Raw genomic sequence first — 24,083 nt, 5'->3', positions numbered from 1 at the left:
CTTAGTCCAGGGGTCTCAAACTCAATTTACGGGGGGGGGGGGTGCGCAGGAGGCAAAGTCGAGGTGATCCTTGAGTGCAAAGTCAGTAGTAAGCCTTGAACATTGGGGGTGTGACCCAAACAACTAAAACAAAACAAAACAGAGAAAGATTTCTCTAGGGCAGGGCCACAAAACGCCCACGGGCCACGAATTTGAGACCCTGCCTTAGTCCTTTTAGAGTTGAAACAGGTCCCATAAAAAAGATTTAGAGGATAAGACAGACTCTGTTGGGCCCCTTAAGCTCGGCAGACATTTTGGAGCTTCCCCTGGGAACTTTGATCTTCTCTGGCATTCATCCCGTGACGGCTTCCCTCGGCTGAGGTGAGTCTTTCTGGGCCAGAGTTGTGAATAAAGCTGACTCTGCTGGCCCCCTTAAGCCCACCTATAAGGGGTCGAAGCAGAGGAGCTCTGCTTCACTTCGCGGCCGCGCACTCCACCTCGCCAATGAATAACACCACAAGACATAGAAAAACCCACAGCATAAGCGTGACAATGGGGAAACTACGCAGACCAACTTCAGCCATAGAGAATGAAGATGGAAAGTCTGATGACCCAACAATGGCCAACCACCTAAGCAGTCTTTCAGAAATGGAGTTTAGAGAAGAAATATGGAGGATGCTCACAGAACTCAAAGAAAGTATAGATTAGAACACTAATAAAAATCAAGAGACTATGAAGATAGAAATCAGAAAACTCCAAACTGAAATATCAGGTCAAATAACAGGTCTGAAAAACTCAGTAGACGAATTGAAGAACATAATGGATGAGCTTTCCAACACGTTAAAAGCAGCTGAGGATAGAATTAGTGCGCTAGAAGATGCGATGCATAACAACTTTACACAGCAGAAGAGATTGGAAAAAAGCCTTAAATCAAATGATCAGACAATGGAAAAATTACTCAAAGAATATGAGCAGATGAAAATAGAAGTCTTTGATAAGCTCAACAGAAACAACTTTAGAATCATTGGAGTCCCAGAGACCCAAGAAGAAAATCTCCAGGAAGAATCAACAGTCAAGAATAACATCACAGAGAAACTACCAGAGCTAAAGAAAACACGTGACCAAATCCTGCATGCCCGAAGAGTATCAGCTAAAAAAGACCCCAGGAGAAACACCCCAAGACACATCCTAGTCACAATGATAGAATACTGCAAGCAGCAAGATAGAAAAGGGAAATTACATTCCAGGGAGCATCCTTGAAATTTATAGCAGACCTGTCACCAGAAACACTCAAGGCCAGAAGGCAGTGGTGGGATATAGTGACAAAACTCAATGAAATAAATGCTTCACCAAGAATACTGCACCCAGCAAAACTCACTTTCAGGTTGGAAGGAAGTATACATGGCTTCACAGATAAACAACAGCTCAAAAACTTCACAGAAAAAGAAAAACTGAAAGATCTATTCTAAAGACAAGAGAACAAAAAACACACCAAACTTCTACAAAGATGGCAATAAATCCCATGACAATTATTTCTCTCAATGTCAATGTACTAAATTACTAAATGCACCCGTTAACAGGCACAGAGTGGTGAAATGGATCAAAAAACTGAAGCCAACCTTCTGCTGCCTACAAGAATAAACATAGACTCAAAATCAAAGGCTGGAGGAAAATCATTCAAGCAAACAACACCCTTAAAAAAGCGGGGATGGCCATACTAATATCAGATGACACAATTTTATACTCAGAAAAGTTATAAGGGACAAAGATGGATATTATGTACTAATCAAGGGATATGTACAGCAGGAAGAAATCACTCTCCTAAACATATATGCACCCAACGAGGGACCAGCAAAGTATTTAATACAATTGTTGACAAATCTGAAGAAGGATATCAATAATAACACAATAATTGTGGGAGACCTCAACACAGGCTTGTCAACACTTGATAGGTCAACCAAATGGAAACCCAACAAAAATATACTAGACCTGAAAAGAGAAATGGAAGAAAGAGGCCTAGTAGATATATATAGGACACTCCATCCTCAGAAACCTGGATACACATTCTTTTCCAACGTACACGGGTCATTCTCCAGGATAGACCACATGCTGGCACATAAAACATACCTCCATAAAATCAAGAAGATAGAAATTTTGCAGGCTACCTTTGCTGACCACAAGGCTCTGAAGTTAGATGTGAACTACAAAGGGACACAGAAGAAAAATTTTAACACCTGGAAATTAAACAGTCTACTACTGAACAACCAGTGGGTCCGAGATGAAATCAAAGAAGAAATCAAAAATTTCCTGGAAACAAACGACAATGAAAACACAAACTATCAGAACCTATGGGATACAGCAAAAGCGGTACTGAGAGGAAAATTTATAGCTTTGCAAGCACACATCAGGAAGGAAGAAAGAGCATACATGAATAGCTTAATGACGCAGCTTATAGAATTAGAAAATGATCAACAAAAGAAACTAAAAATAGGGAGACAGAAGGAAATAACAAAGCTGAGAGCAGAAATCAATGAAATGGAAACCTAAAAAACAATTCAAAAGATCAACGAAAGCAGAAGTTGGTTCTCTGAAAAAATAAACAAGATTGATAGGCCATTGGCAAAACTCACAGTGCAAAAGAGAGAGAAACTTGATAATGCGTATTAGAAATGAAAAGGGAGAGATCACTACAGATACTGCAGAGATTCAAAGGGTATTCAGAGAATACTTTGAGAAACTCTATGCCACCAAATGTGAGAACCTGGACGAAATGGATAAATTTTTTAACTCACATAACCTTCCACGGTTGAATAAAGAAGATGTAGCATATCTAAACACTCCCATCACTATTGAGGAAATTAAAACCGTAATCAAAAAGTTGCCCAAAAACAAAAGCCCAGGCTCTGATGGATTCACGAATGAATTCTTTCAAACCTTTAGAGAGGAACTACTTCCAATCCTGCCCAGGCTCTTTTATGAAATCGAAAAAACAGGAACACTTCCAAATAGCTTTTATGAAGCTAATATCACGTTACTGCCAAAACCAGATAGAGATGCTGCCAAAAAAGGAAATTACAGACCAATATCCCTGATGAACACAGATGCAAAGATCCTCAACAAAATCCTGGCTAACAGGATCTAGTGCCTCATCAAGAAGATCATTCTGGCCCAGAGAGATAGCACAGCGGCATTTGCCTTGCAAGCAGCCGATTCAGGACCAAAGGTGGTTGGTTCGAATCCCGGTGTCCCATATGATCGGTCCCCCGTGCCTGCCAGGAGCTATTTCTGAGCAGACAGCCAGGAGTAACCCCTGAGCACCGCCGGGTGTGACCCAAAAACCAAAAAAAAGAAGATCATTCACTTTGATTAAGTAGGTTTCATCCCAGGAATGCAAGGATGGTTTAACATCCGTAAATTATCAACATAATACACATCCCAGGAATGCAAGGATGGTTTAACATCCGTAAATTATCAACATAATACACAACATAAACAAGAAAAATAAAAATCACATGGTCATTTCAATAGACGCAGAAAAAGCATTTGATTAGGTTCAACACCCATTCTTGATGAAAACTCTATGTTTAATGTTGATGCTTTCATCAACTCAAATATTCAAAACCGAGACCCACCATGCCATAGGAAGAAAACTGTGATTTTATTATAAACAGTGGATCCAAAGTGTCTCCTGAAGCTCTCACCTTCACTGGGGAGCCAGCATAAAGCCTCTGGGCCAGCAGTCTTCCTGCTTGGATGGCTACAGGGGTGAGCTCCAGCTTCCCTTCCAGGATGTCGCCAATGGCATAGATGTAAGGCACATTGGTCTGTTCTTCATCTGTGACAGGTATTTTTCCAGTCCTGCAAATTCACCACCAAACACCATCAAGTACAAACAAAACCTCCATTCTCTCAAAAGAAATACAAATTGTGACCACAGTTGAAAACCAAGTGTTCTAAATGCACTTAAAAAAAAAAGATCAGGGGCCGAAGAGATAGCATGGAGGTATGGAGGTATAGGATTTGCCTTGCATGCAGAAGGGACGGTGGTTCGAATCCTGGCATCCTATATGGTCCTCCGAGCCTGGCAGGAGTGATTTCTGAGCATAGAGCCAGGAGTAACCTCTGAGCTCTGCTGGGTGTGATCCCACTCCCTAAAAGTTCAGGAGCTGGAGAGATAGCATGGAGTTAAGGCATTTGCCTTGCATGCAGAAAGACGGTAGTTTGAATCCCGGCATCCCAAATGGTCCCCAAGCCTGCCAGGAGCGATTTCTGAGCGTAGAGTCAGGAGTAGCACTGCCGGGTGTGATCCAAAAACCAAAAAACCAAAAAACCAAAAAAAAAAAAAAAAAAAAAAAAAAAGGTCAGTGTTAGGAACAGTGGCTGTTATTCTGACAAAAATAAACAGAGAGAGAGAAAGAGAAAGAAAGAAAGAAAGAAAGAAAGAAAGAAAGAAAGAAAGAAAGAAAGAAAGAAAGAAAGAAAGAAAGAAAGAAAGAAAGAAAGAAAGAAAGAAAGAAAGAAAGAAAGAAAGAAAGAAAGAAAGAGAGAGAGAGAGAGAGAGAGAGAAAGAAAGAGAGAAAGAGAAAGAGAGAAAGAGAGAGAGGGAGGGAGGGAGAGAGAGGGAGGGAGGGAGGGAGGGAGGGGGAGAGAGAGAGAGAGAAAGAAAGAAAGAAAGAAAGAAAGAAAGAAAGAAAGAAAGAAAGAAAGAAAGAAAGAAAGAAAGAAAGAAAGAAAGAAAGAAAGAAAGAAAGAAAGAAAGAAAGAAAGAAAGAAAGAAAGAAAGAAAGAAAGAAAGAAGGAAAGAAGGAAGGAAAGAAGGAAGGAAAGAAGGAAGGAAAGAAGGAAGGAAAGAAAGGAAAGAAAGGAAAGAAAGGAAAGAAAGGAAAGAAAGGAAAGAAAGAAAGAAAGAAGGAAAGAAGGAAAGAAGGAAAGAAGGAAAGAAGGAAAGAAGGAAAGAAGGAAAGAAGGAAAGAAGGAAAGAAGGAAAGAAGGAAAGAAGGAAAGAAGGAAAGAAGGAAAGAAGGAAAGGAAGGAAGGAAGGAAGGAAGGAAGGAAGGAAGGAAGGAAGGAAGGAAGGAAGGAAGGAAGGAAGGAAGGAAGGAAGGAAGGAAGGAAGGAAGGAAGGAAGGAAGGAAGGAAGAAAGAAAGAAAGAAAGAAAGAAAGAAAGAAAGAAAGAAAGAAAGAAAGAAAGAAAGAAAGAAAGAAAGAAAGAAAGAAAGAAAGAAAGAAAGAAAGAAAGAAAGAAAGAAAGAAAGAAAGAAAGGAGGCAGTAGAACAAGAAAACCTACAAAACCCTGTAGTGAAAAATCTAGAACAGAGTGGTCAAAAATGAGAAATAAATAAAAACAAATAGGTCAGTTAGTTCTGTATCTTGGCAGTGCTACTTAGTATCTCTAAACCTCATTTACCCATCAGGAAATGAGAATGATCAGAGTAGGAGCAACAGTAAGAATAAGATTATCTACGTCAATGAAGTTGTGAATACTGAATGAAAATGTACAGAAACTGTGTAGCACAAAGTCTGTGGTTCACAGCAAGTACCAAACTCCCCCCAAAATTAGGACACTCTTCTCCAAGATCACTGTCTGGGGGGGGGGGGGGGGGCGGCAAGGGACAACCAACCCCAGGGCTTCTCTCTGGCTGTGAGGAAGGTAGGACAGGCAATGCCAGACAGTTCCCACACTGCAGGTCCCAATCCTCACTGACCCAGGCCAGCCTCACTTTAAGAATCTTTCACTAAGTCAGCTTTCTTACTAGCAGCTCCTGAAAGTTGGCAACTCTGGGGGCCAAGACTGTGGCTCAGATGAGGACAGGTTGTGTGTGGGGGAGGCCACAGGAGGCCACAGAACCTCAGGTGTGGCTCTGGGCCCTAGCACTGAGAGAAGTGCCTGTTGCCCAAAAAAGGGCAAAAACATACTGTACCATTTTATACACACACGGCTCTAATCTATGTTTAAAATGAAGCTCAATGAAGCTCAGAGCATCCATTTGCAATTTGCAGAGAGGTTAGACTCTTTATCTGTATACATGTACACATTAAAGAAACAAAATGCCAGCCAGCATAGATCTTGAAATTTAAAGAGGAGGGGAAATAAAAAGGAAATATTAATGAGTATCACTGAAAAGTCTTAAGGGGGGGGGAGGCTTTAACTACAGTAAAGGAGAAATAGGAATCTAAAACCTACTATTGATCAGCCTACTGCATACAATAGATCATCTTTAGTAAGACATTAAGTAGTTTTCTTACTTTTCATTTATCTTTACACCCACATTTTCTAAGCCAATATTTCTTGTGCACGCATCTCTTCCTATTGCCAGCAAGACCTAAAAAAGTATTAATGTATTAGTGACTACTAACCTTAAAAGAAGTTTTTACACACATTTTTAATATTTTTTCTCTGCTTATTAAACCAACCCAATTTTCTTTACCAGCACAGGAAATATTCAATGGAGAATACAATGCTAGATTTCAACAATATATTTTTTAAAATCCCTTAAACATAATACAGATTTATAATCAATTGTTATTGTTCATAAAAAAATAAAGGAGTTAAACTTCCAGCACCACCAGGTGAGTCCTAGAGGCCACGAGCACCATAGAGGTGACTTGGGTATCCCCAGCACTACAAGGTCCCGAACAGTTCCACATCTTGGGTCTTTGCACTGAAACACCCTTGGTGTACCAGTGAGATATTGGAGCACTGCTTAGAAAACCTCCCAAAATATATACAAAGGAAAGAGAGAAGGGACTGGAGAGAAATCACAGGGTTTACAGTGCTTGCTTCCAAGGAACCATCCTCAACCCAACGACAGGCCCTTGAGCAAGGGAGTGACCTGAGTGTCCAGAGCCAGGAAGAAGACTTGAAAATTACCAGGCACAATACAAAACCACCTCCTAAACAAAAATGGAGGGGAAAGGGCAGGAACTAACAGCTGTCTAATAAACCTAGTCAAATTTAGAGAAGTTAGTAGCCTAGCCTAAAACTGAGTTTTGAAAATGTAAAAGGGGGAAGCTCAAAACAAAGAAAAAGGGACAGATGATCCCTCATTAAAAAATTCTGGGCCAAAAGTGCAGCTCATAAGATGGAGAGTAAGCTTTCTACTCAAAATCAATTCAGGGTACAGACATATGATTCCAAGCTCTGCCTGGAGCAACCACTAAGCACTGAGCCAAGGGCATCCCTTATGTGTGGCCCCAAATAAACACTTTTCAGGTAACAGCCAATTGGTAGTTTTTAAGTTGATAAGAAGTTGATAAGAATAATGTGAAGCCATCTATCCCTATACCCAAACAAATAACAACTTCACAACTAGGAAGTCTATAAATAGAAAGAGAACAGGGCTTTGAAAATAACTAACTGCTATTCTAGCACATAGCATCTACCTGTCCAGCACAGCATTTGCCTGCCCTTACCGTGTTATACTCTCCCTCAATGGTCTCGGCACTCTCCGTGGACTTTGCCACCACCTTGAGTCGGCCTGGTGTTCCAGCTTCAATCTGTTCAATCTGTAAAAGTAACACCAAGTTTTGTTCCACGATGAAACCATGCCTCAAAGGTGGGTAACTCTTTTCCTCAATCTCAGTTAGCCCAAAGAGAACCCCAAATCTGACAAAAAGTCTTTTACACCTGTCCCATCTCCCTCACTGAAACATTAATGTTAAAATGATTTGTGATTTATTTCCTTCCTTCCTTCCTTCCTTCCTTCCTTCCTTCCTTCCTTCCTTCCTTCCTTCCTTCCTTCCTTCCTTCCTGCTTCATGTCTACTACAGAAGATAGTTCTCAGAGAGAATAAAATTCAGAGAAAATAGTAGGAAAGAGAGCTGGTCAAAAGACAACAGTAAATCCTAAAGTGAGAGAAATTACATAGTGCCCTTCCCAGGCACCTGGTAGAATGACCAGAACCACTAATGCCCCCAGCAGTCACTGCTAGTTAGTCACTCTCAGAACCAGGCAGTTGGCACAGCAGGGAAACATGTGAAGGCGGCCCTGGGCTTCTTCCGGTACCAAGAATTGAGCAATCTTCTTCTCAAGATCTGCAGTACGATTTGCAATACTGTCAACAAAGATCAGAGCTGGAAGTAGGCTGCTAATAACACAGGACATAAAGATCCTAAAAGTCACAGCATGCAAGATGTGGGAGTTTATCCTAACTAGGGTGTCCTTAGCTATTAGGGACACCGAAATAGGTAAGCCATAGACTGTGTGCTGTGGGAAGTGAGACTGAACTCGTTCATCTCTGACACTCACAACGCTGTTAACCAGACTGTAGCGGTGTGAGCACTCGATCATACCTGGAAGAGTCCAACATGAGTTCCTGCCACTGTTTTCCTAGAGACCCCAGAAACCCACCAGCAATCTCCATTCTACCTTTAAAAATCTGTTCAAGAAACTTTCATTTCCAACATCAATAAAGAGCTCTTCCGGGCCCCCATATCAGAAAACATCTCTCCAATTCAATCTATATTAAAGGGCTCTGATCTGAAGAGTTCAATTTGGTCATGTTAAAAAAAAATACGGCCTCCAAACATGCCAATGCCTTTCCTCCTTTGCATTGATATGAAACTATTTCTATACATCTAAAGTAACTTTACACCCGACAGCACTTCACAGACTAAATTCTTTGCCCAAATACCTTTGGGTAGTCTGTGTCTGGGGCTAGGTGGGTCCTGGGGCCTCACCTGGCAGACAGGTGGCTTCAGTCCCAGAATGACCCCTAGATAGTTGATTCCAGAATCAGGGGAACACATCAGCTCAGTACTGGGCCCAGTCTAAGTAGATGCTGCAACCAAGGGTATAGCTTCTGACAAACACTGTGATTCTGGTATGACCACAGCCACCATCCGCCAGGGAAGGGAGAACAGTAAGTGCTCTCCTCCCTCTGCTACATTCTCTGCAGAGGCTTTTCCTATCTCGTCCATGTATAGCAGGTAACTCTACTTGTCATAAGAATAACCAATATGCAGGAAGCACAGCAAATTTCTGCAACAGAAATGAGTTTCTTTCACTAGTTATCCTCCAGTTTAGCACACACATAGAGCTATAGTTTGCTAATCATAGTTTTCACACACAAATAGCACATATGCTGTCTCGAGAAAAAAACAGTGAACAGTCAAGTCCCAATAATTTAGAGGGAAACTCCTACCTATTTCTGAGAATAGTATAATAAAATACTCAGTTTAGGTTTACTCCATTCCTTCTAAGTAGATGTTAATGAAATCTTCAGAGAAATCTCCGAGATAGATGCTATAATCATCTTCATTTTATAAAATAGTCAAGGGCTAAAGTAATAATAATATAGTAGACCTTAAAATATATATAGTAAACCCTAATACCTGAACACCCACCTCCAGGTGAGTCCCCAAAAAAACAAACAAAAAAACCCAAAACAAAAAGTTGTTTCAGAAAAGTTAAATAATTCATACAAAATCTTCTAAAAGAAACTGGCAGGACAAAACTTTAACCCGGGCCATTCATTAGTAGCACTGAGATTAGTAGCCCACAAAGAACTTTAGCTACTTGAGCCACTGATGAGATCCAAAAAAAAAAAAAAAAAGTTAGTGAACATAATAGGCCTACACAACCTTGAATGTCTTAGAGAGCTTTTTGTTTTGTTTTGTTTTTAGATCACACCTGGCAGTGCTCCGGGGTTACTCCTGGCTCTGCACTCAAAATCACTCCCAGCAGGCTCAGGAGAACACATGAGATGTCGAGAACTGAACCTGGGTCTGTCCTTGGTCCGCCGAGTGCTAGGCAAACTCCCAACTACCGTGCTATCTATTGCTCCAGCCCCTTTAGAGAGCTTTTTGTTTGAAATATGCACTGATTGGTTTTTGTGGCTCTTGTTTGTGACCTAGCTAACAAGTCCTAATAAAACAGCATATTTTCTGTACTTCTCAAAATATTTTAATGAGTAGAAAGAAAAGTTAAGTGATATTTAAAAAATAAATAAAAGGGGGGGCGGAGAGATAGCATGGAGGTAAGGCGTTTGTCTTTCATGCAGAAGGGTGGTGGTTCGAATCCCAGCATCCCATATGGTCCCGAGCCTGCCAGGAGCGATTTCTGAGCATAGAGCCAGACCCCTGAGTGCTGCCGGGTCCATTTCACATCACAAACTTAGACTACTGTTTCCAGGGAAGTGAGAAACATCTGGTGACCAACTTATCTAAGTACACCAATGAGAAATGCTCTAGTAGGAAAAAAAGAATTCACTTTACCTTAAACTCTTACTTAAATCACTGTTAAGAGAGAACTCAAGAAAAGAAAGTTCAGGGCCGGCGAGGTGGCACTAGAGGTAAGGTGTCAGCCTTGCAAGAGCTAGCCAAGGATCAGGACCGCGGTTCAATCCCCCGGCGTCCCATATGGTCCTCCCAAGCCAGGGGCAATTTCTGAGCGCTTAGCCAGGAGTAACCCCTGAGCATCAAACAGGTGTGGCCCCCCAAAAAAAAAAAAAAACAAAAAAAAAAAAAAAAAAAGAAAGAAAGAAAGAAAAAAGAAAGTTCAGAAGAAAAAGAAATAAAGTGACTAGCACTTAAATTCCAAGCTATTTAGGCAGCAGACAGGTCCACATTTCAATAGCATGACTGAGGAATTAAGAGCATCCCTTAGCAGGGGTCTCAAACTCACGGCCCACAGGCCGTTTGTGGCCCTCCGTACAACATTTTGTGGCCCTGCCCTAGAGGAATCTTTTTTTTTTTGTTTTGTTTTAGTTGTTTGGGTCACACCTCCCAATGTTCAAGGCTTACTACTGACTTTGCACTAAGGAACACCCCGACTTTGCCTCCTGCGGCCCCCAGGTAAATTGAGTTTGAGACCCCTGCCTTATAGTGTGTCACAGTAATTTATAATAACAGGGTGGTGGGTGGTGCTGGAACAAGGCTGAAGTCCAGTCAGGTATAATAAGCTGAGAGACTATTTGCCCACCACCTGGCTCAGCTCTCACGCCTTACAAAAACCAACAGAGTGACAGGCAAGCCCCACTTACCTGTATTGGCACAAACTTTCTGATAAACTTGACACCGTGCTCTTCCATATGTTCACCGATTTTGTTGGCCATGTCCTGGTCAAATCCTCTTAGAAGGATAGACCGCACCATAACAGTGACATCTAAGCCAATGCCAGCAAGAAATCCAGCACATTCCAAAGCAACATAGGACGCACCGATCACCAGAGTCTTACCAGGGCAGTAAGGTAAGGAGAAAAGATCATCACTGAAAAGAAAAAAGGGGGGTAAGATTTAAATGTTCTGTAAACAACAAAAGCTAAGCAATTATTTATACCTCGAAAACACAAGATATGGCAAGATTAAAAGCATTCTGGCACACATTATTACATAAGTCTTTATAAGCTGGGACACTTGCCCTTCCACACAGCTCATGACAGCATGGCTGAGTAAAGTGACAAAGTGATCCTGGTTAACTTTTTTTTCTTTTTTGGAATTTTTGGGTCACCACGGCAGTGCTCAGGAGTTACTCCTGGCTCTATGCTCAGAAATCGCTCCTGGCAGGCTCAGGGGACCATATGGGATGCCTGGATTCGAACCACCATCCTTCTGCATGCAAGGCAAATACCTTACCTCCATGCTATCTCTCCAGCCCCCTGCTTAACTTCTGACATTGGTCCAACTATCAAACAAAACACTTGTATACTATGTATTTATAACTGTGTGCTATCAATAATTCTCTGTGTGCTTAAGCTCCCACACCTGCAAACCAGACAGCCCAATCCCACTCTTATTCCATGGCTCAGCTGTTTTCACAAATCAAAAACCGATCATGTCTCCTTATCTGCACATCCATTATCAAATGGGGAAAAAAGTAGAAAACGATCTTTAATGTACAAAAGCCAACTATAAAAAGCAGAACTGGAGCCAGAGCAGTGGTGCAAGTGGCAAGGCATCAGCCTAGGATGGACTGTGATTCAATACCCTGGCATCCCATATGGTCCCCAAGCCAGGAGCGATTTCTGAGCACATAGCCAGGAGTAATCCCTGATCATCACCAGGTGTGGCCCCAAAACAAAAACAAACAAACAAAAAAAAAAGGGCAGAACCTGAGAAGCTGTTCTAATCCTAAAAATAAATACAGAAGACACAGGAAGTCATAAAAAGAATGGGATTTGTTTTCTGAGCTTTTTTTTTTTTTTTTTTTTGGTTTTTGGGTCACACCCAGCAGTGCTCTCCTGGCTCTGAGCTTAGAAATCACTCCTAGCAGGCTCGGGGGACCATATGGGATGCCGGGATCCGAACCACAGTCCATCCTGGGTCAGCTGCATGAAAGGCAAACACTCTACTGCTGTGCTATCTCTCCAGCCCCATGTTTTCTGAGCTTTTTAGAAGTATCTTTTTATTGTTGGTATAATTAAGGTCCCATATTTACGATCCTGTGAAGTGCAAAGTCTTGATGGGGACTGAGTTTTTAATATACGAGGAGGGAGATGGTCCTGGACCACAAGGACAACAACTGCTAGAAGAGCTGCCCCCAGAGGGGACAGAAAAGAAGAAATATAACCAAACATAAGCTTAAACCCAGGCACACGTTTATAAATAATCTATTATAAAGTTGGGATGCCCTGGGGTCAGAGCGGTGGTGCAAGAGGTAGGGCGTTTGCCTTGCATGCGCTAACCTAGGAATGATCCCCCGGCATCCCATATAGTCACCCAAACCAGGGGGATTTCTGAGGGCATAGCCAGGAATAATCCCTGAGCGTCAGCAGGAGTGACCCAAAAAACAAAACAAAAAACAAAAAGTTGGAATGCCTTCAATAATCTGGAAACCTCTGAACTGTAAGCACCATTATTATCATCTGATGGGCAGTCATGGGGCAAAATTTCCTGCCTGACAATGTTTCAGAATGTCCCTACTCGCTGACACTGTAGCCATCTCAACAGCAAGGACAGTTAAGCTTAAATGTCCACCATTTGGAAGCATAAGCTATCTGGTATCCATATTACAAATATTAAAACTTGACAGATACTTTTTGCTGGGGGAGAGAGGACACAGATACATGTGTATCACTTACTATAAAACTGCCAACAGCCTTAAATCATGGTGCTTAAATATATTACTAAAAATAAATATTATAACTCAATTCCAACTATAAACATGCTTGTAATCATGGTGTTTAAAGATATTATTTTAAAAATAAATTAAACTGTTTGCAAGCAGTGACCTCAACTGAGATTATATTCATAACATAGACAAATGTAAATATTATTTCAAATACTAGTAATATAGGCATGAACCTAAAAGCAGATGTGATATCAACTCTAGATAATAAACAAAATTTACAGTTCATAAATTTTAAATGAGGACTAGAGTGATAGTAGGGCATTTGCTTTGTGTGAGGCAGACCTATGTTCAATCCCCTGAGCCTGTCAGGAGTGATCTCTGAGCACAAAGCCAGGAGTAAGCCGTGAGCTCCACTGTGTGCAAGTAGGCCAAAAACCAAAATAATAATTATTTTCAAAATAAATAAAACATTTTAAGGGACTGAGAGATACAACAGAGAGTAAAGAGCTTATCTTGCAATAGAGCTGACCCAAGTTCAATCCAAAGCACCCACTATGGCTCCCAAACCCCTGCCAGGTCTGTGGTCCAAAATCTTTTTAAAAGTTTTTTTAAATAGGGCCCAGAGAGATAGCACAGTGGTGTTTGCCTTGCAAGCAGCTGATCCAGGACCAAAGGTGGTTGGCTCGAATCCCGGTGTCCCATATGGTCCCCCGTGCCTGCCAGGAGCTATTTCTGAGCAGACAGCCAGGAGTAACCGCTGAGCATCGCCGGGTGTGACCCAAAAACCAAAAAAAAAAAAGTTTCTTTAAATATAGATAGCATGAGGAGATAGAATGGAAGTAGGGAGTTTGCCTTGCATGCAGGACAGTAGTTCGAATCCTGGCATCCCATATGGTTCCCGAGCCTGCCAAGAGTGATTTCTGAGTGTAGAGCCAGGAGTAACCCCTGAGTGCTGCCAGATGTGACTCAAAACAAAAAATAAATAAATAAATAAATAAATAAATAAATAAAAATAAGTTTTTTTAAACAGTCTGTCTCTTGTAGGGAGCCAGATTCTCCCTCACAGTCTTGGCATAAGCACAGCCATCTTGTAGCAAACTGCCATTTTCTTTTTTTGTTTGTTTGTTTGTTTTGGGGCCACACCTACTTCCATTCTATCTCCTCATGCTGTCTATATTTAAAGAAACTTTTTTTTTTTTGGTTTTTGGGCCACACCCAGCGATGCTCAGGGGTGACTCCTGGCTGTCTGCTCAGAAATAGCTCCTGGCAGGCACGGGGGACCATTGGGACAACAGGATTCGAACCAACCACCTTTGGTCCTGGATCGGCTGCTTGCAAGGCAAACACCGCTGTGCTATCTCTCCGGGCCCGCAAACTGCCATTTTCTAACAGGCCTATCCTTTAGTTGAATTGTGTACGTGCCAACTGGCTATGAGTTGACGCAGATCAAAAGAACCATAAGGTCACACTCTTCTGGCTCAGGAAACTCAGACTTATAGAGCATTTGGTGTAATAATAGGATGTTCCTCAGGAAACTTGTATTAAATTAACAGGCACATGCCAAACCTTTTGAACTGCATGATGACAAATGCATGCTTGACAAATGTTTGCATTGTCCCCTCCTCCCTTTGTATAAAAACTATGTAAGTCACAGCATTTCAAAAATAAATTGATGCCATAATCAGAATCCTTGGTGGTCCCTTTTTTCCCACCCATTTCCTTTTCAGGTACAGACCCTTTCCACGACCATGAATAAACTGAAGCTGCTGGCTGGCACAGTCCTCTCCTCTCCTCTCCTCTCCTCTCCTCTCCCCCTCCCCCTCCCTCCCTCCCTCCCTCCCTCCCCCCCTCTCCCTCTCCCTCTCCCTCTCCCTCTCCCTCTCCCTCTCTCTCTCTCTCTCTCTCCCCCTCCCCCCCCCCCCAGGTTAGTCCTGGCTCTGTACTCAGAAGTTGCTCCTGGCAGGATCAAGGGACCATATGGGATGCCAAGATTTGAACCACGGTCCATCTTGGATTGGCTGCATGCAAGGCAAATGCCCTACCACTATGCTATCTTTCCAGCCCCTTTCAGTCTCAAGTAACAGTTTTTCTTTCTCTTCTTCTCAATCTATTCTCTTCATAGTCAGGAAAAAATATCTCTAAAATTTCAGAGAAGAGAATAAATAGGTTTGAAGAAGAGAAGCACAAAACCACCATGAAGGTTTCTTTTTGCTATCCATTTTCTTCTTTTTTGCTGTCCCATTTTCTTACCTGCTAATGCAGTATTCTCTGTCACCTGGGATACCCAAATATCTTGGCCTTTCACCAGTGGCAATGAGAAATCTCTCTGCTGTATAAGTTTTCTCTTGACCTTTGTTATTTCTTGCCTACAAAGGAACCAATAAATCAATTTTTAACAAACTATTATTCTTTAGAATTAAGGTTATTTAGTTAACTATACTGTCCAACTACAATTAAGTGTAGCAATGCTGTAATAGAAGACTCTGAGGCAAAGGACTTGCTCAGAGTTCATGTCAGTATGTAATAGGACTTCAAGTCTCAAATCCAGTACTGACACTTGGCATGGAAGAGAGCTCCTAAAGAATGAGCTGCAACCCCTTCCCACCATCACCCCCCAAAAAAGCAGTGGAGGTCAATCACAGAAGTTATTATTTTCTTCACAACCCAACTAAAATTTTTAAAAGACTTTTTAAAATTGAGATTCTGCAATTAAGATTGCAGAATTAAGATACCGGGGATTGAACCGCAGTCTGTCCTAAGCTAGCGCTGGCAATGCAGACACCTTACCATTAGTGTCACCGCGCTGGCAATGTCCCTCCCTTTTACCTCCTCCCAGACCAAACTCAAGTTGTATGGATCATTTTTCCCATTGTGGTGCCTTCAGACCTTTACCACTGCTACTTTGTTAAAAGTCCAAAAATGAGAGCTTATTCTGTATTTATTCCTTTTCTTTCAACTTCATTCAGCATTCTGTATATGCCACAACTTCCAGTCTTTTTTTTTTTTTTGGTTTTGGATCACACCCGACAGTGCTCAGGGGTTACTCCTGGGCTCAGGGGACCACATGGGATGCCGGGATTCGAACCACCATCCTTCTGCATGCAAGGCAAATGCCTTACTTCCATGTTAACTCTCCAGCCCCACAACTTCCAGTCTTATTCATCCATAGATGGACATTAGAGTTGTTTTCCTTTTTTGGCTATTATACTAAGTATGATAAACACAAGTGTGCCTCCCTTTAAAGTAATATTTTGTATTTGAGAATAGATGACAAGAAATAGTACTGCTGGGTCATATGGAAGTTCTAATCAGATTTTTTGGATGTTATCTCCATATTGCTTTTCATAGGTTGAACTTGATGACTTTCTGACACACAGTGAATGATTATCTTTTCTCAGCTAAGGGCCATTCTTGTTTTCTTATCAAGGGGAAGGTGGAAGACACCCAGCAGTGCCCCAGGCTGTACTAGGAGACCAGGAGGTGTTATGGATCCTTTCTCAATAGACTCACAGAATCAGATTTTACTGCAAAACCAAACCAATCTGTTTAGGCTGCCTTAATTACCTTAATGGTGTGAGGACCAACAAACTGCCCATAAGCGTTCTCATAGGTGACCTTCCGCTCCCGAAGAGCTACTCGGTAGCCCCAGTTGAGCGAGCCAATGTGATTCTGCACCGCTTCTGTCATTTTTTCCCAATCATGTTTGACTGCATGAGAAAACAAGACAAAAGACATTTAGCACTTCAACTGCCTGGCAAAACCACTTCTCAGAATCTATTTCCATGATGTCAAAGGGTAGAGCTTTTAATCTAAAAGGGCAAGTCCTTTATTGAAAGAACCTTTTCTTTTTTTTCTTTTTTTTTTTTTTTGGTTTTTGGGCCACACCCTGTGACGCTCAGGGGTTACTCCTGGCTATGCGCTCAGAAGTTGCTCCTGGCTTCTTGGGAGACCATATGGGACGCCGGGGGATCGAACCGCGGTCCGCCCTAGGCTAGCGCAAGTAAGGCAGGCACCTTACCTCCAGCGCCACCGCCCGGCCCCGAAAGAACCTTTTCATCTTCAAATATTCATCCCATCAGAAAATTACTCTGCGCTTATGTAATGCCAGGTCTCCTAGCATGTCTTAAGACTAAAATCATCATATACAAGCTTTATGTCTCATCTAGAGAGCAGAAGCTTCACTTTGGACTAAAAATACCAATTGCTTTAAATATTACTGTGAAAGATTTGTTATTCATTTTTGGTCACAATAAAAATTATTAATAAAAGATAATACTAATTGCTGGAGAAATTAATGGGGTTTCTATCAGGGCAAGGAGACTGTTTCTAAGTCTGTCCCAGGAGTTCTGATGTACCTGGGTTTGAAGTTTAAACTGCTATATCAAAGACTGACACATAAGATCCCACTGGCAAACTCAGCCCATTACAATATTTTTGATAAAAATAAAAATTAATTAATTTAATAAAAATAAAATATTTAATTAAAAAGTAGGATTGATATATAGCCACAATTACTTATTTAGGTCTGCTTTAGTGCAGAGTAGCTGTATGATTCATAAAATCAAAAATAGTCATTCTTGGATCCAGAGGAAGTTTGCTGGCCTCTTTCCCAGATTAGTTTCACCCAAGTAAGTGAAATCACCCCAACAGGTGGTGAGCAATCAAGGGGTGCAGTAGGAGCCCCAAGTACAATTAAAGATCGCTTTTTTTTGTCACATCCGGTGACACTCAGGTGTTACTTCTGGCTTGGGGGACCATATGGGACGATGGGCAATCGAACTGAGGTCTGTCCTAGGCTAGCGTGGGCAAGGCTTAGATTCCCAATACCCCCAAACAAAGCAAGGGATATTTAAGGCCTCTAGACTCAGGGAGAAGTTGATTTTATTTTTTTTGTTTGTTTTGTTTTGTGGCCACACCTGATGACGCACTCAGGGATTACTCCTGGCCCTGCACCTAGAAAGTATTCTGTGGGGCTCCAGGGACTATATGGAGTACCAGGAATCAAACCTGGGTGGACCACGTGCAAGGCAAGTGCCATCCCTGCTTATTCCAGCCCCAAGAAGTTCATTAGAATTGGGAAGTAAAAGCAACAAGAAAGCTGGACTAATCTGAATGGAAGTAAAATACTGCAAAGCCTGCATTTATGACTTTAAAGTCAACAAGTCCCTCTTCAAGTGTTAGGGGAAAGCTAAATCTTTTTTTTTTTTTTTGGTTTTTGGGTCACACCCGGCACCGCTCAGGGGTTACTCCTCGCTCTGTGCTCAGAAATCGCTCCTGGCAGGCTCGGGGGACCATATGGGACGCTGGGATTCCAACCGATGACCTTCTGCATGAAAGGCAAACTCCTTACCCTCCATGCTATCTATCCGGCCCCAGCTAAATATTTTTTAATCCATCAAGATTAACTACTCCCTCCCTTGCACAACAATCCTCCCACTCCCAAATTATCAGATCGTAAAACAGACTTCTTGGGAGAGAAATCTCTAGCACAGTTTATAAAGAAACAGCATGTGAGAACTGGAAAGTATTTTTTTCTGTTCAGGAAAGATTTTCCCAAGTGCAGCATCATATAAACTACCTATCTCACTCAGAACAACAATAGAGATTTTATCCATAAACAAACAAAACCACTGAAAACAACTTCCTAGGTTATCTGCTGGCTTTTTATCTGCAGCTCCAATCCCAAAAGGCTCTCTTATACCTGCATCATGGATATTCCAGCCATAGTTTCGAGAGTCTTGAAGGGCTTGTCCCAGCAAAGCAGCTTGGTGCATCAGCTTTTTAGGGATGCAGCCCACATTCACACATGTACCGCCGAGACCTGCAGTAACATTTAAGAAATTCAGTCAATGGCCCATCTTATAAAAAAAAAAGGGGGGGGGGGTCAATAGCTATTACTGAATCAGACACTGAAATTTGCTTCATGTGGGCAGTAGTGTTCATACACCTTTCAGCACACATGCTTTATTATTTTGTTTGTTCAGGGCCATATCTTGTGCTGGGGGCTCATCCCAGCATAATCAGGGGACCATGCAATGCCAGGGATTGGAACTGGTTCTCTTGTATGCAATTATATGCTTGGCCTGATGAGCTAGATCCCCAGCCCCTTTAAGATGCTCTACAGTTTTCTACGATTTGCAGAGAGGGATCATGTCAGGAAATGGAAAAGGTCTAATATTTTTGCTTTAAACTTAAAAACTAAGTGATAGAGGGCACTGGTAGCAAGAAGGTTGCACTGGTGAAGAGGGATGTTTTTGTATTTTGTTTTTTGTTTTTGTTTTTTTGGGCCACACCCGGTGGTGCTCAGGGGTTACTCCTGGCTATCTGCTCAGAAATAGCTCCTGGCAGGCACGGGGGAACCATATGGGATGCCAGGATTCGAACCAACCACCTTAGGTCCTAGGTTGGCTGCTTGCAAGGCAAACGCTGCTGTGTTCTCTCTCTGGCCCTGAGGGATGTACTTTTTAATGACTGAACCCAACTACAAACATGTTTGTAACCATTGTGCTTAAATAAAGATATTATTAGGGGAAAAAAAGCTACAATGAAAGCTTATCTCCCTTACAATGAAACCTAGATGGGCAGGGAGTAGGAATGAGAGTGCAGAGCAGTGAACTCAGTGGAAACACAACCTCTGAGAACACAGAAGTGCTACTCCACAAGTAGATGACAGGCCAACACGTAAGCAAAGAATGACACAGAATTGACACTAATATATCTTGGTTGAGTGGATGGGCTGCGTAAAAACAAATGCTTTTCTTAGCCAGCTGTCCTTGTTCTTATAGCTTTTAATTCCAGAAGCAAACTCATGTTGATGCTTATGTGCCCCATCCTTCCTTTCCTCCAAGGTTTCCCACAATCTTTATTTTTGGGAGGGAGGGGGGCACACTCGGTGACGCTCAGGGGTTTCTCCTGGCTATGCGCTCAGAAATCACTCTGGGCTTGGGGGACCATATGGGATGCTGGGGGATCAAACCATGGTACGTCCTAGGCTAGCACACACAAGGCAGACACCCTTCCCACAATCTTTTGATTGGATCCAAGTTTCTCCTCTTAGTCAAAAAAAAAAAAAAAAGGCAGTATTATCTGACACCTTTATTTCTTATCACCCTAACCTCATACAGCTCCATGCAGCTGCCATCATCCATACCATGGCCAGAGGATGTTGACCTGCTTTAGGTCTTTGGAGGTCTTCTGGGGCCAAGGAGGTGGCTCAGGAAACATGAATACACATGCAAGGCCCTGAATTCAGAGCCCCACTGAGACTAGCCCCCACAACAATGACAAAAACAATAATTTTCACTTGTAAATGTTTTAAAAACTTACCCCATCTAGTTCCAAGAGGAGTTGGGGTGACAAAATCCAAAACCATTACTTTCTTGTCATATTTGGCTGCCTCCTGAAAAATAAAAAAACAAAATGAGTTATAAATATTAATTTGACAAGACCAGAAAGGGTTGTTAAGTTCCCATTCTTTTTAAAGCTATAGACCAGGGCAATAACACATGGCAGATCAGAGTTTAATCTGAGGCACCTCATAGGGTACTCTGAGCCAGCCAGAAGTAACCCCTGAGCACCACTTGGTGACCCCAAAACAAAACAAAATTTAAGTGACAGGACTGGATAGAAAGTAGAACAGGCATGGGGGCCGGAGAGATAGCAAAGTAGTAAGGCGTTTGCCTTAGACTCAGAAGAATGGTGGTCCTTATGGTCCCCCAAGCCTGCCAGGAGCGATTTCTGAGCATAGAGCCAGGAGTAATCTCTGAGTGCAGCCGGGTGTGACCCAAAAATCAAAAAAATTAAAAAGAAAGTACAACCGGCAATCATTGCCCTGTAAGACGAAGTTTAATCTCCAACATCCATATGGATCCCAGAGTGATCCCAGGGTAGAGACAGAAATAAGCTCTGAGCTTCAGTGAGTGTAACCCCCTCCCCCCAAATAAAACTCCTATCATAATAGGAGCCTGATAGAAAAGCAAATAATTTTAATATTGTCAGGAGTCAGCTGGTAACCCTAAACCTTCTGCATATTTCCAAATCGTAACCAATGATGCAACCAAACTAACGCAGTTAACCCAGTTCAATCCCCTTTATGATCCATGTGGTTTCCTGAGCACCAGGAGCAACCATGAGCCACATGTGGCCCAAAAATATAAAAGAAATATTAATTTACTGATATACTCTTAATTTATATTCCATATGGTATATATCTGAGGATGGGGACTGTTTTGGGCCGTGCTGATGGGTATTCAAGAATCATTCCTCCTGGTGATTTCAATTTAAGTGCCAGGGACTGACCCTGGGCCTCTTGCATGCAAAGCACAATATTAAATTTTATTTCTCAAAAAAAATTTATTTCTCCTGACATTGTCAAATTTCCTAAAATATTATGTGAAGAGGCATTAAAAAGCTGAAGACTGTCAACAAGATTCCTGAATTTATTTTTAGAAAGTGACAACAAATCACAAGTTTACATTGCAGAGTATTTCTTTTATCTTTCTTAGAAAAAAAAAAAAAGACTTGTATTAATAATCAGGTTTCAAAAAAGCATTTCAGAGAACTGAGCCTGTCTTTCACACATATCAAGTAAAATAAATGCAACGTTACTCCTGTGACCATTCAGAGACTGGAGTAACTTAACTCAAGTTAAGCTGCTGGTCTAGTCCTCATTTGAGTGTTTCGTTAGAATCAGCTTTTACTGACTCACCTTAAGTCACATCTTCAGGAAAGAAAACCATTTCTTCCTTCCTTCCTTCCTTCCTTCCTTCCTTCCTTCCTTCCTTCCTTCCTTCCTTCCTTCCTTCTTTCTTTCTTTCTTTCTCTTTCTTTCTTTCTTTCTTTCTCTTTCTTTCTTTCTCTCTCTCTCTCTCTCTCTCTCTCTCTCTCTCTCTCTCTCTCTCTCTCTCTCTCTCTCTCTCTCTCTCTCTCTCTCTCTCTCCCTCCCTCCCTCCCTCCCTCTCTCTCTCTCTGTTTTTTTTTTTTTGTTTGTTTTTGGGTCACACCCGGCTTTGCTCAGAGGTTACTCCTGGCTGTCTGCTCAGAAATAGCTCCTGGCAGGCACGGGGGACCATATGGGACACCGGGATTCGAACCAACCACCTTTGGTCCTGAATCGGCTGCTTGAAAGGCAAATGCCGCTGTGCTATCTCTCCAGGCCCAACCATTTCTCTCTTAAAAGAACATGCTTGGGAAATTACAGACCAAAGTATCCCTTCACACATGGGAAATGGAGCTTAATTCAGAGTCATTTCTAGTCTTCCTTATTTATACATCCTCATTCTATCACACCCAATTCAAAGTTAATTGTTACTCTCCTAAATTAAAGTAAAAAAAATACACAGTGTTGGGGCTGGAGGCATAGTAGAGCACTTGCCTTGTATGTGGCTGACCTGGGTTCAATCCCCAGCATCCCATATAGTCCTCCAACCCCACCAGAAGTAATTCTTGAGTGCAGAGCCAGGAGTAACCCTTGAGCATTGCCAGCTATGGCTCAAAATCCCTGGGGGAAAATGATAGCGCCTTTTTTTGTTTGGGAGTCTTTTTGTTTGGGAGTCGCTCAAGTATCGGCCTGGGGCCACTCCAGCAGACTTGGAACAGAGCAGGTCTGAGGGTTCCATGCTCAGGTTCAGGGACACAGAGATGCACTGCCTACCAGAAATTTTCTAGGACTCTTTGTGGGACCATGCGGGACTAGGCTTATAGTTTGGTCATGCCAAACTCAGAGCTTCCACATACACATATAAAGAATGTACTCCGGCCCTTTATAGTCATTCTCTTAGACCCATGAATTTTTTATTAAGAATTCCAACTGTGGGGCTAGATAGAGCACAGTGGGCAAAAATTTCCCTTGCTATGTGCCTTATCTGGGTACAATTCCTGGACTCTGTTCCCATCAGTAGGGATCCTGAGTACAGTGCCAGTGCCAGGAGTAAAATCTGAGGTATTGCTAGATATGCCAATCCCCAAAATCCATCTGTTCTCTGTCTTTCAACTGGGAGGAAGAGATAAAAATAAAAAAACTGTGCTTGCTTCAGCAGCACATATACTAAAATTGAAACGATACCAAAGATTAGCATGGCCCTTGGGCAAGGATGACACGCAAATTCATAAAGCATTCCATATTTTAAAAAAGTAATAAATTAACAAAATGAAAAAAATATTAATAAGTAATATACTTAAATTCATACTATTCCTATTTAATACCCTTATTATTTTTGAAGAGTCAGCCAAACTTTAGGACTAATCAATGAACTGTGTCCTAAAACACTAGGTCCTGTACCCACTATCATGATTATAAAGTAGTCCCTGAACCTAACACGCCCAGCTCAATGTGCCAAAAATCAATGAGGCTCATCCAAATTCCAGAGGACCCAGGAGGACCTAAGAAAGGGTGACCCATAAGCAGAACCCAGATCACGAAGGGACCTTGCCTTGGCTGCTGCCAGTCCACCCGAGCCCCCACCGATGATGATGAGGTCGTAGTCATAGGAATTGGGGAGATTCTCCGAGCCGTTCATTGTTAGCTTTTGAGGCACGCCGTCTTGATAAACCTGAAGAATCAATAAAAGGAAACAAAATTTAATTCGAAAAGCAGCAATGTCTAGAAAGTTCTGGGAAATCTTTTCTGAAAAATACACTATAATAAAGAGAATATGTCTGACAACGATGGCTCTGACATACTCATTATTCCTTGTTCTACACCCAAGAATCACTCCTGGGGTGAGGGCAGAGGGGTTCATGGGACAATATGAGGTGCTGGGGACAGAACCTGGATTAGCTGTATGCAAGGCAAACACCCTAACTTGCTGTACTATTGCTCCAGCCCAACAAATATTTTCTCTCTCTCTCTTTTTTTTTGTTTTGTTTTTGGGCCACACCCGGTGACGCTCAGGGGTTACTCCTGGCTGGCTTGGGGGACCATATGGGACGCCGGGGGATCGAACTGCGCAGTCCATCCAAGGCTAGCGCAGGCAAGGCAGGCACCTTACCTCTAGCGCCCAGCCCCAACAAATCTTTTTTTAAAACAAAAGAACTCATCAAAGGAAGAGTTGTGTTTTTGTTGCTAATACACAAATGATTGTCCTTCCTTCAAAT

The 24,083-nt window shown here is 42.0% G+C and overlaps 1 protein-coding gene and 1 non-coding gene across 2 annotated transcripts in view; one reads left to right on the top strand and one right to left on the bottom strand.

Annotated features, from left to right (window-relative positions):
• TXNRD1 (thioredoxin reductase 1) overlaps positions 1 to 23,536 on the bottom strand; it is a 36,355-nt gene extending 12,819 nt beyond the window's left edge. Inside the window, exons 1-9 of the mRNA XM_049783189.1 lie at positions 23,420 to 23,536; positions 20,316 to 20,388; positions 18,691 to 18,810; positions 16,554 to 16,696; positions 15,240 to 15,355; positions 10,964 to 11,189; positions 7,395 to 7,487; positions 6,228 to 6,304; positions 3,681 to 3,837 (exon numbers count right to left, since the gene is read on the bottom strand). Of these exons, the coding sequence (XP_049639146.1) occupies positions 3,681 to 3,837; positions 6,228 to 6,304; positions 7,395 to 7,487; positions 10,964 to 11,189; positions 15,240 to 15,355; positions 16,554 to 16,696; positions 18,691 to 18,810; positions 20,316 to 20,388; positions 23,420 to 23,506 (1,092 nt within the window). The 5' untranslated portion in view covers positions 23,507 to 23,536. The remainder of the gene's footprint in view (positions 1 to 3,680; positions 3,838 to 6,227; positions 6,305 to 7,394; positions 7,488 to 10,963; positions 11,190 to 15,239; positions 15,356 to 16,553; positions 16,697 to 18,690; positions 18,811 to 20,315; positions 20,389 to 23,419) is intronic.
• On the top strand, positions 23,011 to 23,115 carry LOC126023660 (U6 spliceosomal RNA). Its single transcript, XR_007500762.1, has one exon. It is a non-coding gene; the product is annotated as a U6 spliceosomal RNA (small nuclear RNA).
• Positions 23,537 to 24,083: the final 547 nt, after the last annotated feature.

The sequence above is a fragment of the Suncus etruscus genome, chromosome 11 (genome assembly GCF_024139225.1).
Source record: "Suncus etruscus isolate mSunEtr1 chromosome 11, mSunEtr1.pri.cur, whole genome shotgun sequence".
NCBI lineage: Eukaryota > Metazoa > Chordata > Mammalia > Eulipotyphla > Soricidae > Suncus > Suncus etruscus.
This window is presented reverse-complemented; position numbering and strand designations above follow the sequence as displayed.